Source organism: Mastigoproctus giganteus, chromosome 4 (assembly GCF_048544385.1).
Source record: "Mastigoproctus giganteus isolate SK-2022 chromosome 4, ASM4854438v1, whole genome shotgun sequence".
In the NCBI taxonomy this organism is placed as follows: domain Eukaryota; kingdom Metazoa; phylum Arthropoda; class Arachnida; order Uropygi; family Thelyphonidae; genus Mastigoproctus; species Mastigoproctus giganteus.
Genome location: NC_143578.1, coordinates 29,488,380 through 29,501,932, shown reverse-complemented (window position 1 = coordinate 29,501,932; position 13,553 = coordinate 29,488,380). Strand labels below are relative to the sequence as shown.

General features: G+C 38.4%; 1 protein-coding gene across 2 annotated transcripts in view; it reads left to right on the top strand.

The window, feature by feature from the left end:
• LOC150086508 (phenoloxidase-activating factor 2-like) overlaps nucleotides 1-13,553 on the top strand; it is a 36,356-nt gene that overhangs the window by 16,806 nt on the left and 5,997 nt on the right. For both annotated transcript variants that reach the window (XM_090372612.1, XM_090372611.1), the window contains exons 2-5: nucleotides 3,832-4,030; nucleotides 5,481-5,657; nucleotides 8,523-8,629; nucleotides 12,415-12,686. In XM_090372612.1, the coding sequence (XP_090228738.1) occupies nucleotides 3,833-4,030; nucleotides 5,481-5,657; nucleotides 8,523-8,629; nucleotides 12,415-12,686 (754 nt within the window). In that variant the 5' untranslated portion in view covers nucleotide 3,832. The remainder of the gene's footprint in view (nucleotides 1-3,831; nucleotides 4,031-5,480; nucleotides 5,658-8,522; nucleotides 8,630-12,414; nucleotides 12,687-13,553) is intronic.

Here is a 13,553-nt window from a genome sequence, read left to right as displayed (position 1 = left end):
ATGATTCCGATTTAATTCAATAAAATTCAAAACAAAAATTAAATCCTTAAGTTATATCCCAAAACAGTTATGTTATATATATTTTTTTTTCGGTATCTAGTGTTTTCTACGAGTTCCCTTTATACAACTTCCGTATCACGTGTACCACTATAGTTATGTATTAATTATTTGTTACGATTAAGTCGTTATATATATATATATATATATATATATATATAGAGTTAAAAGTACAATTTAATTGACAATAAAGTTTATCAAGATTAATAGATTTACTGATTAATTGACAATATTATATTATGCACTATACGACACTATACTCGCTGGCTAAAATAAAACTTACAGCAGTCCAATCTAAACATTTCCCCTCGTAACTTGAATTTATGTCCCCTAGTTCTAGCACCATTTATAATCTTGAAAATTTCATCCTCATTCATTTTACTGATGCCTCTCAGAACCTTAAACACCTCAATCAAATCTCCTCTAAGGTATCTAGTTTCCAAACTCTGCAACCCACGTATTCGAAGTCTTTCTTCTTAAGGACGCCCTTTCGTCGGTCTCACCAGGCGAGTTACTGTCTTTGCACCCTTTCAAGAAGCTCGATGTCTTTCTTTAGGTACGGTCTCCATACTTGAACACAGTATTCCAAGTATGGTCTAACAAAAGCTTCATATAATGGGATTATCACGTCCCTATCTCTACTTGCAAAAGTTCGATACATCATCGATAGGACACCATGGGCCTTCCTTGCAACCTGTTTACAATGCTCAGAAAATTTCATGTCTGACCGTGTCGTAACACACAAGTCCCTTTCCTCCAGTACTGGGTTTAGTTGAATTCCACCAAGTGAATAAGTTATTTTGGGATTACTGTGTCCCAGGTGTAATACCTTACACTTTGTTGGATTAAAGCATAGCTGTCATTTTTCTGACCATTCCTGAAGTCTATCTAGGTCTCTCTGAAGAAGCTCAGCTTGACAGTGATCATTAACTTCTCTACCAATTTTAACATCAGCTGCAAATTTAGACATCACGCCTTCTAACTCTTCATCGATGTCGTTTATGAAAATTAAAAACAACAGTGGTCGGTCCTAATACTGATCCTTGGGGAATTCCACTTCTTACATCAACCCAATCTGAGGAATAGCCATTTATCACAACCCTCTGCCTCCTGCCCTGAAGCCATCCTGCTATCCATCTAAGGATTTTCCCAGTGATTCCAACCTGTTCCAGCTTATAAAGCAACCGCTCATGTGGGACTGAGTCAAAAGCTTTGCTGAAATCTAAATAAACAATGTCGAAATTATTCCCTAAATTCAGCTCGTGAGTGACCCTTTCAAAATAGCGATCCAGATTTGTTAAACATGATTTTTCCTTTACAAAACCATGCTGAGTATCCTTGAAAATTCCAATTCTATCCAAATGATCCTGAATTCCACCCTTGATCATTGCCTCCATGATTTTCCCTACCACTGAAGTCAGACTGACAGTCGATAATTTCTCACTTCACTCTTAGAGCCACCCTTATGTATGGGACTTTTCCCATACATAAGGGTGGCTCTAAGAGTGAAGAGTTATGTATGGGACTTTTCCCATACATTAGCACTTTTCCAATACAACGGAATCTCCCCGGAGTCTAGTGATGCTCGCATAATTAGCCTCAATGGTTCAATGCACTCACTTGCCGCCTCCCTTAAGATTATAGGGTATATTCCATCAACTCCAGGAGCCTTACAGGCCTGTAGGCTCGAAAGTTTTTTCTTTAAATAATCTTGCGAAATTTCAATATCATTAATTACATATTTTTCAACTTCGCTCCCACAATTTCCCATTGCCACAAAAGGTTTTTCATTTGTAAATATCGATGCAAAATAACTGTTGAGTTCATCTGCAACGGCAGCTGGTGTATTTAATACTATCCCCTTTCCCTTACGTAAAGGTCCGATCGGTTTGTCCTGCTCTTCTTGGCATTTATATATGTGAAGAATTCCTTAACCCCTCGCTTTTCTCTGTTTGCTAGTGCTTTCTCATAAACTTATGAAATATGTTCTAATCACAGGTTGGCATTTCTTAATTTTTTTAATCATGTAAACGTTACCAAGATTATTTTTAAACGTATAAATGCCAGGCGAACCAGAGATCATGTTTAAATACGAATTGTATTAGGTTTTCAGTATTAGTATTATAATAGCTAAATGATGCATGGAATACTAGGGAAAATAACCTCCATCATTTATTTCATTCAGGGTCTTATACGAGAGGAGGTTTAAAAGTTCTGTCTTCTCATAGAAGGAATGCTGGAAAGCTGTGAGAACCCTTTTTTTTTTTTTCACCATAGGTCACCCCTCCCCCTTAAGACAACACACTTTCTGGACGATTCACTAGTTTGTGTAACCCGCTAAAATAAAATTTAGAAGACTTTGACTCAAACCAATTGTTGACTGCATCCATCACAGCATTGTCACTGTTGAATATCTGTCCTCTCAAGACCTTTTTGAGATCTGGAAATAGAAAATAGTCCGATGGAGATATCTCCGATGTGTAGGGCGGATGCTGTAACAGGTCGAACCCACAGTCCCTTAGTGTTGCCTGAGTCACACACGCTGTGCGCGCCACTGCATTGTTTTGGTGCAAGATGAAACGTCTCAGTAGGTTAGAAAACGTCTCAGTAGGTTAGAATAATACAAAGTATTGATACCGGCACCTCATTCCCGGAAATCAACCGTGATCGCTCCTTCTGCATGATGGATGCCGTGACTTTCCCAGTTGACTTCTGCACTCGAAACTCATTAGGAGAGGAGAAGAGAGCTGCTTCCACTGTTTTGATTGTGTTTTAGTTTCAGGTCGAAGTGGTGTAGCCGTGTTTCATCCACAGTGACATACCATCCCCCAAAAATTAAGCTTCATTAGCTTCAAAATGCTGCACAATCTCATGACAACAACTCACTCTTTCCCACTTCTGATCTGCATTTGATGTTTTAGGGACCCACCTTGACAAAACCTTCATTCCAAAATATTCACCACAATATCGTGAGCTCGATCATGGGAGATGTTGAATGTTGGCTCAATGTGCTTTAATGTTATTCTGCAATCTTGCATAATCAGGTCATGAATGGCATCCACATTTGCAGGAGTCGACACGGTAACAGGCCTCCCACTGCGCAGGGTGCAACAATTTCAACATTGTCTCGTCCACGCTTAAATTCTGAAACCCAGTTTTAACCATCGCGTATGAAGGACACGATTCCCCTAATGTTTGCTGCATGTGTTCATGAATTTCTTTCGACGACATTCCCTTTAAATACAGTGCTTGATTCTCTCAACAGTCGCCATCTTCATTCACCTTCACAGCTTCAAAGCGTTCTGTAAAGGAAAAGAATATACAGCCTGAAATATTCTGGGAACACACAAGAAGAGTCACAGCACAAATTGGCAATATTGTCTTTCACGAAATGCGTTGCGATCTATATTAGGCTAATTACTTTTCAATCTCTCTCCGTATTATCAGGTCTCCACTAAGATGTCTAGTTGCTAAGCTTTGCAGTCTGCACCTTTTAAGCCATTCTTCACATGGACATCGATTAGCACCACTTACCAATCTGGTTTCCCTTCTTTAAACCCTGTGCTTTTATCATAATCTCGTGAGAAGGAACTGGAGTAGTCCTCTTTAAGAGAAATTTTAGTGATAACAATATTTTTAAAAAGTTAAGCTCAACTGCATTTATATGCCAATGCTTAACTGGAAGCTGGGCATTCGCATATATTTTTTTTATAAACAAAACATGTGCGGTATTCAGCATATTACTGAAATAGACTAATGGAACTTTTCTTACAGGATGATTGTCCGAATCTGTTTCCTGACGCTGCTCTGCGGTTTAACGAACGCACAACGAGAAGAAGTTTCAAATTACGGTGACACTTCCCAATGTATTTGTGTGCCCTACTACCAATGTAAGGATGGAGAGATTGTCACTGACGGCTCTGGGATTATAGATCCCAGAAAGAAACCCCAACCAGATGAAGAGCTTTCACTGGTAAATTTCATTAATATTACTGCTTAAATACTGTATCTTTTGATATTTTAATTTTAATTTAATGAGTAAGTATTAAAATATTTTATTTATTAACTGTGGAACAGTGTCAGATTTTTTTTTATTTTTGTCGACATCTTTAATCGAAATGGTAACTTCTGTTTTCTTTGTTTATACGGTAGGTATTGTATGTGCGATCCTTTTATAGAAGGATGAAAATAATTTCACAAAATGCAATCCATGATTAAATCACGTGATCAGTAAAATCGCTAAACTATGATTCGTCTGTTCATATCATGTTTCCAATGTTACCTGCACTGCTTGGTCATTTTATTAGGACCATGGACTAATAACGTGTACTATGCTATCCTCACCTAAGACCAACTAACTCAGTCACGTTGTGAAAACAGCCCATAAAAATTCCTCTCGTCATTCACGGGATTCGAACCGGTGCACATAAGCACCGTCCTCCCATCATGGTGTGGGAGGATGGTGCTCATATAACCTGTGCTACAGCAAGGGTATCGCACTGCCTTTAGACTATCCTACATATGAAGTGGCACCAAGACCAGCTTTTCATCTTCTTGAGCAGCTCTGTACTTTCCTCAAATTAGCCGGTCGCTATAACCACATATAATGAACTTAATATCTAAAAATATACCTTGCCAGTTCTAAATTCACCTGACAGAGGCAATATGGTCAGAGTAGCGGTTGCATGGAGTAAACAAGGTTTAAAAGTGATACTAGGAATATAAGACCACTCTTGTAACAAAACCGTCCCCAATTTCTGGAGTAGGAGGACGTTGCCGACGAACACGTCTTTTCAGTTCATCCACAGATCCTCTAATTTCCTCTTTCACACATTCTTAAAAGTACCTCTGCCCATAAAAGTAAACATGCAACATTTCGGGGTGCCTAATCCACAACAATGTCCAGATATGCTCTGGAGTTCACGGTGTCCTCCAGTGGAATCAGGGGACAAATGATATGCCACGGAAATATGCCATCCATCATTACGCCTTCTGAGCCATGGTTCCATATCCTCTTGGCAAGGTTTCCTTCATAGGCACACTCTTCCATCGGTGCTGAAACGCGTAAATGGAAACTCACCGGGGTCTATGGCTTGCTTCATTCCTTCTGATTCCATTTCTAGCACCAATGCAACAACATTTTCCGGATGGTGACCGAGATCAGTGGTTTCCGTAAACTCTCCTGCTCCAGTAGCTTTTTAGGGTTCTTCCAATAGTGTGGTACTGCTACCTTGTATAGTTCGTTACATATTACTCAAACCTCTATCATCGTAATAAAGTGTCAGGCAGTGTACAACATAATTATATATTATGCACTTTAAAATTTTATGAGCGTAATTTATAAATATTTATTGCTATATATATATATATACAATCGTTTTTGGTTAAGTAATGCAACTTTCAAATACTTTTTTCAACTGTAGGAAGCACGTTATATTCCTCCTAATTGTGGGCCTTACCACGTGTGTTGCAAAGCGCCAAGCCAGAATATAGAAAAACCATATGTTAGCCGTTGTGGTACTCGTAATCCAAACGGCATAAACAGTCGGATACTCACCGCTAGTAAAGGAGAAGCAGATTTTGGAGAATGGCCCTGGCAGGTAAGCAAAACAATATGTTAACATATACGGTATGACAATTAGAAACAGAATTTTATATCAGTAATGTAGACAGTTTTTTTTTTTTTTTATTTGATTTTCAGCAACATTGTGTACCAGCTAACTATACAAAAATGTGTGCACATACAGTGTGAAGTGTCTTTTTTAATTTTAATATTTTATCACAATACCCAAACTAATATTTTAAGTGTTTTTGTTAAATTTTGAATTTCAATAGCACTCTTGATTGATTTTCTTTAAATCACTGTATTTTACGAGGTTGCAGTAAAGTACCCGGACTGGTACAATAAAAAGAAAACAAAGTGAAAGAACTCAAAAATGGTTTTATTTTTAGTCAAAGTAAAATCACTCCCTGTGTGAATGCACTTATTACACTGTTCTCAAAGTTTCTGAAAAGAGGCACACATGTCAAAGGCATCCAAAGAAATGAGGTTCGGTTCAGCGGTTACGTTTTTCTTCATGTCCTCAACATCTTGAAATCTCTTTCCTTTGGGGACAGTTCTCACATTGGGAAAGAGGATGACGCCCACTGGTGCTAGTTTAGGAGAGTTTCAACACGGCTTTTGTTTCTTTGATATTTCTCTAGACGAAATATAATAGTGTTATTACACCTCACAATAAAATCTGATATCACCACTTTCAAATCGGTCATGTGGATCAACAGAATAATTATAGTTCACTACTCAGATAGTTGATGAAAATTGATCAAAGGAATTGCTGAATGACTACTTAGTGGATAACTGTCTAGCATTATATTACCCCGGCGGATAAAAGTACCCCTACAGATAAAATTTTGGGTCGAAACGTAACTTCGACCTTTCCTGGATCGAAGAAGTGGCTACTTGAACAAAATAATTGATATATCACTGCCTAACTACAGCAGTTCTGGCCAGATGAGCTGTGGTTCCATTTTAAGTGGATACTGTATATCAGATCTCAGAATTCTAGAATACTTTATCAAAATTATAACAGATGATTCCTAAAATATGATTTTTACAAGACGGAGACCGACTGCTACCAACTTGAAGCACCTGCGTGACGTATTTGTAGTCCGTGAGCAGCAGCCGATTTCAGAGGAGTATGGAAACTAAAAAGCACAGACCTTAACCCTCCCAAGTTCTTTTTATGGCGTTTATATAAGAACTGGAGGTAGACTTTCACCTCAAAAAATCTGGGTGTGCCACTGATTAGAAGAACTACAGGTTGTGTTCATGCAGCACACATCATACGGACAGACACAAGTACAGTATTCCGTAACACACGTCACATATAAGTTAAACAAGTACTGTACAGCTTAGGGCTCTCACCATCTTAAAAAATCCTTTTTTAATATCAGGTGGACTGTAAGAGAGAAGGGCCTCATACATGTCATAGCTTAGGGTCACAACAAGTTTAAATCCGGCCCTGTACGTGAGGACCACCACTTCTAACAATTTTTGTTGATATACAGCGCAAACGCTTTGTCAGTTTTTATTACAGACTACGTTTCTTTTTTGAGCAAACTGTATTCTAGTAAGACACTACAAGTCGACTTTTAACCCTTGGGCCGTTAAATTTTATAATATATAGCCTCAAATTTAGAAACAGGAATTTCAAGTAAATTGAATTCAAGTCTCTGCTGCTGCTGGTAGCGAAAGCAGATAATTGTAGATTACTACATTTATTCAATAGTTAAATCTCTCTTTCTCATATTGGGCTGTAGGACGTTTGAATAACTTACCTCCTTGTGTTGGAAGTAACAAATATCATGGGATGCCTGGAAGAAAGAGAGTAGCAGCTCCTGGGCTTCCCGGTAGCAAATACAACCGGAAGGCCCGGAAGCTGTGGTAGTACATTAAGAACTAAAGAGACCGAGGGGGGGGGGGGGGAGATGAGTTGCTAATGGGAGAAAGAAATGGGGAATTTTGACCCATGAGGTTATAAATGTTCCTTTTGAGATACAAGTGGAAAATACGACCAGATAAACTAAATATTTTCAACACATTGAGAGGAGGATGTCACAAGATTGCAGTTTGTTAATCAAAAATGGACTGATTTATAAAAATGAGACAATTAATCTGTTGCAGTATATAAAAGGACTGGGCCCAAAATTGCAGCCTGAATATATATAGCCAAAAATACACCAGTAATCTGCTGCAATATTTAGAACGATTCGCTCTGAAATACTGAAAAGAAATGCATTTTTAATCCTTAATTGCTGTTGCCGGTTTTTGAAACAATTTACTGTGCATGCATCTGACAGAACAAATACTTTTTTACTGATATAAACTAAATGAATTATTATTGCACCGATTTATTCATATCATGTATTTTATCAATGAACTTAATAAAAAACATATTTTTATCAATGTATTTTATCAAAGAAATTATTTTACAATGTATTTCAGTTGAATTATATAGGTAAAAAAAAATTCAGAATATTACAAAACATATGGCCTTTAAATAAAATGCTATTCACGCAAAGTATATAGTAGATGTATATTAAAGAGAGAGAAACTGCAGAGAAAGAAAAAAAATTCAGAACAGCAAGCTTAATTGCTTTTACTGGTTTTATAGACATTCATTGCAGCAACAGGCTGGCTAGCAAATAGGCCTTCCGCATGCATGAAACACATTGATATTTATCTATTATTTATTTTATCGTTTTCCAACTTATGGAACAAATACCACACTTTTTCTTGAAACATTAAGGAAGCAATTGCTCTGATATCCCCCACCACCACACACACACACACACAAACGTAGAGGTAACCCCTCTCTTTTTTTTTGAGTTCATCCAATGCTGAATACTAATTATACTAATGGAAACTTTATCAAATCACTGATGTATAATTAAATTTTTTACAGGCTGCAATACTCAAAGCCGAAGGTACCAGCGATATTTTCCTATGCGGAGGCACACTCATTGATGATTATCATGTACTCACAGTACCACACTGTGTGCAGAGATTCATGTAAGTACCACAGCAAAAAAATAAATAAATAGCAGTGAGTGCTGAAACACGCTATAAAATTAACCATCAAGTAAGTTATTGTTTTATATCTTGTGCATAAGCCTTAAATTGGAGACACACTAATAAATACAGGAACACCAAGTGGTTGATTGTTGTAGGATTTAAGGCGCATTAGCAACTTAGGCCATATTGCACCGTATAAACGTCTGTAAATTGTGTGTCGCTGGTCGATTTGCTGTTTGCTGGAAGAAAAACCCGAGTTTCCGGAAGAAAAAACCATACAACCCTCGCCAAAGACCGACCAACTCCCAACGTTCTGAAAACGACCCCTAAAAATTTCGCGCTGTCGAACTCAGGTCTCTTCCATGCGGTGTGAGGTGGGACGGTAATTATACCAGCTGTGCTACCCACGAGGGCAGTACCACGTGAACCAGAATATTAAATGATGGCTATTATTCAACTTATGGACTTCCACCCCTTCCCAGACAGCCGTTTCAGTGTTGATTGACACCTCTTCAGTGAAGATCTACTTCAAAGTACAATTGAATCTAAGAACTAAAAATCTTCCTCATTTATATTGTATTAGTAGTAGTAGTGGCATGTGATGCAAGAAAGCAAGTGTATGAACTTATGCAGCATCAGACAAAAAAAAAAAAAAAAAAAAGAAATCACACCATTCCCTTCAAATACCTGTCCGGTTCCTCCTTAAATTTATTCAACCTATCAACTTCCACAACGAGAGATGGAAGTTTGTTCCAGCAATTAACCACCCGCTGGCTAAAGGCAAATTTCCACACATCTATTCTACATCTGTCCTTTCTTAATTTGAATTTATGCCCCCTTAGGTTCGTAATCCGAACAAGTGGAAGGATCCCATCAGAATTCAGCGTGCTCAACCCATTCAAGGCCTTATACACCTCAATCAGATCACCGCGCAGGTGCCTAGTCTCTAGCCACTGCAATTTGCAGAACTTAAGCCTCTCTTGATAAGAGGATCCCTTCATTCTCCTCACCAATCTTGTTGCCCTTCTCTGTACACGCTCAAGTAAATCTACATCCTTTCTAAAATGAGGCCTCCAGACCTGTACGCAGTACTCAAATTGTGGCCTGACCATTGCCTTATACAGAGGGACAATCACCTCCTTTTCCCTGCTAGCAAAATTCCTATATATCATTATTAGGCAAAACCAGTTGATACCGGAACTACAAATGCCATTGAAAATGTGCGCAGGTGGGAGAAGAATAATTAGCTTAAAATTTTAAACCAGGCTAAACAAAAATAGGACTGAAAACTTTTACTATATTTTTATTGCTAACTCCGTGTGATTAATAAAAACTTGTTTGGCTTTGTCTTAGAATCACAACGTCGTGTGCATCTTGATAGCCTATGGTAGAAGTACTTTGCGATAAAAAATGGCCGGCAAATTCGTGACGTCACATCCGTTACAGTCATATGTGTGTACAACAGGAAAAAGAACCACGAGCAAGGATTAGAACAATAATATGTAACCCTGGTTGGGAATTTAAAGGAATTATCATACGTGGACTGAGCTTAATATACAGGGTAATTCAAAAGCGCCTTCACTACTTTGAATTTTGTAAGCCTATAAGATTTTGAACTTAGTAAAACACAATCACTGAATGAAAATTGGGATAAATAAATGAAGGGAATGTTTGGTGGAGCTTAACGACAGCAATGTATTTTTTCTGTTTGAGCAAGTACGCAATGTAAGTTCAACAGTTTTTGCATGCCATATTGAAAGTAGCCTTCCAGTAGACATTCCACATATGTCGGGAACAGGAATTTTGTTGATAATGGTTGCTCCTTACTAAATGTCAATAAATTTTGAAGACCACTCATATGTAAAGTGGAAAACGTGATGGCAGCTTTTGTTCGAAGTCCTAGAATATATTAAACTAGTAGTCAATTCTCAATATGGAGAATTTTAAGAAAACGGTTTCGCATATAACTCCGTACTAACTGCAAATGCTCAAAGCAGCTGTGTGTGTGTGTGTGTGTGTGTATTCTCTCTGAAAATTGCATGTTCTCTGACAGGTTTGCATGTTTTCTGGAAGAAAAACCCGAGTTTCCGGGATATAAAACTATGCAACCCTGTACTAAATCGGCAATGTTGTGGAAAATGCCGATAAAGTTCCTCGCGTCATTCACAGGATTCGATCTCTCAGGCTTTGTCCATCCAGTGCGCTACTTGCAACGACTGAAGGTAGCAATCTGACAAGTTACAAGCTGTCGGACATTGCAGTAAGGGGGCTTAGCCCCGTTATATTGGAATAGATTTGTGGAGCTGTGGAGAAATGGCAAAAGGATATGGAGTACAGTTTGAACGCAATGTCAATCTCTGATTACGTTAAACAAAATCCAGTTCCTATTTCGGCTTCTAATTTAGTCTGTTTGAACATTTGTACGCATCTCCACGATGTAATGATATGCAAATTTCCGGATAGTTCCATTAACTCTTTACGATGGGAATATTTTTCTATGAGTGTATAAAATATAGGGAAGGATTTTACTTAATAATTTAATTCAAATTACATGTTTTAAATGTATTTTGCATGAACCACCCACGGAAACTGCAATCAATAACTAAATTCATATAATGTTTACATAATAAGGTAAAGGAAAGTACCTGTGGCATTAATGCTTGGACCGAAGACAAAAGCTATAACAATGTAGACAGAGTTTCAAAATATCAAGAAGTTAAAATAAATTTCAGAATAATATTTCTAAAATAGATTTAGAAAAATACGCAGGTGTTCAAAAATTAAGGAATAAACATTCATACTTATTTAATCACTCACTATATATTTAGTAAGCAATTAAATGTGTAATAGCGGCTACAAGCTGCTATCACACGTGTCCATCAGTTTTTGAGTGTCTGCGAGGAACAATGGGGGCGTCGAGATCTTTCCGACTTCGAAAGTAGAATGATTGTGGGGGCAAGAGACGTGCAGGTATCTCGACAATAGCCAACATGGTTAAGTGCTCCCGTTCTGTGGTGTCACGAGTCTAACATGACTGGATCAACAACTGTCAAACAACCAGCCAAAGGTCGCTGTCGTCAACCAAGTATATCCCTTCATGATAACAGTATATACAGACACAGGGCCGGATTTACATATAAGCTAAACAAGCTACAGCTTAGGGCCTCATATTAAAAGGGGCCTCGCTCCATCTTTAAAAATAATCCTTTTTTAATATTGTCACCGGCAAACAGCAAGAGAGAAGGGCCTCATACATATTATAGCTTAGGGCCACAACAACTTTAAATCCTGTCCTGTCCAAACAACTCTGGCGTCTATCAACAAGACAAAGCACCATGTCACACGGCCTGGCAGGTTGCTAACTGGTTTCAGGAATATGACAATAAATTCTCCGTCTTCCCATGGCAGCCCAACTCAGATGATCTGAACCTAATTGAGCATGTCTGAGACCTAATGGAAAAGGACATTCGATTCGACGACCTGGCACCTGGCAGTGTGCGGTCATTACGAAGCACATTGTGCAATGCATGAGTGGTACTACAGGACTCTCTGAAACCCCTTGTGAAGTCCGTGCCAAGACGTGTACGGGCTATATTACGAACAAAAGGTAGCCCCTCGTTGTCGTTGCTAGTGCAAAGCCAACTTAAGAGTACATTTAAATGGAAAAAGCGTATTACTTTTGACTGCTTAAATTCCTTTGTCTTTCTTTCAAAAATAAATTCCAAAAAGAACTCTCTAATTATATTTTTAATTCTCTAACTGAATGTTTTCTTCCCTAACAGGGAAGAAAATCCATATCCCATTAAGGTTCGATTGGGAGAATGGAACACACAAGACGAAAATGAGTTCTTACCCCATGAAGATTTCAGCGTGGAAAAAATCATTATCCATCCAGACTATAGGAGTAACAACTTATGGAACGACATAGCTGTTTTGAAACTAGAACGACAAGTTGCCTTTAAGCCACACATTGAAAAAGTATGCTTACCTTCGAAAGAAGATAACTTTGTAGGACAAAACTGTACAGTCACTGGATGGGGCAAAGACGCTTATAGTAAGTATTATGTCCGAATAGTTTTTTTTGAAAGAATATTCATATCGAAATTTATATATCTATATATATATATAATCTTTATTGTATACAAACGTGGTATATACAATAGACCCTTCACAGCAGCAATGCCAGGCGTTTTACATGGGATGGTGGACAATAATAGCCTTGGGGAGACGGGGCCCACATCGAAGTTCGGGCTCATCCCCCAAAGCCAACAATAAAATAGAATCAGTGTCAGATTATTTACAGGATATTATGCTTTTCACAATATTTACAATGAAATACTAAAGATATTCAGATTTACATTATGTTATATTGATATTTATATTCATGAAGATATTCTTGACTTTATTTACAACATATTCATAAAGACATCGTGCTTTGAACATTATTTACAATATATTGGGCATTATTATGCTGCCCTTATCAATGTGCACTTTGCCTGGCCAAGGTCAGGCTCTTAAGGATCTGTTTTCGGTACCTCCGATCCTTCACAAACCTACAGAGGTCGCCGTCAATTGAAACGATTGTGGGGAGCATCTCCCTGGGGAGAAAACGGTCACTGAACGATAGTCTGTTATAGTGAGCTGTGAGCGTGGGAGCTGACCTCAAAACCGGGTAGAGGGATCCTCCAGCCACACAGTTCCCAGATGCTTGGCTCCGAGACCATTCCGGTTGTCATCTTGACAGTGAGAACAATGCGTTTTTCAAATACAAGATCTGGAAGTCGGGCAAAGTGAAGTGACGTCGCCATCGCAGTTGTCCTTTGCTGGGGGTGGACGACGATGTTTTTGCGTGATCCAACGAAGGAGCCAGTATTCGGCGGAGTACACGCGCTTGATGTTGGTAGGGGCCGCGGACCCCCAA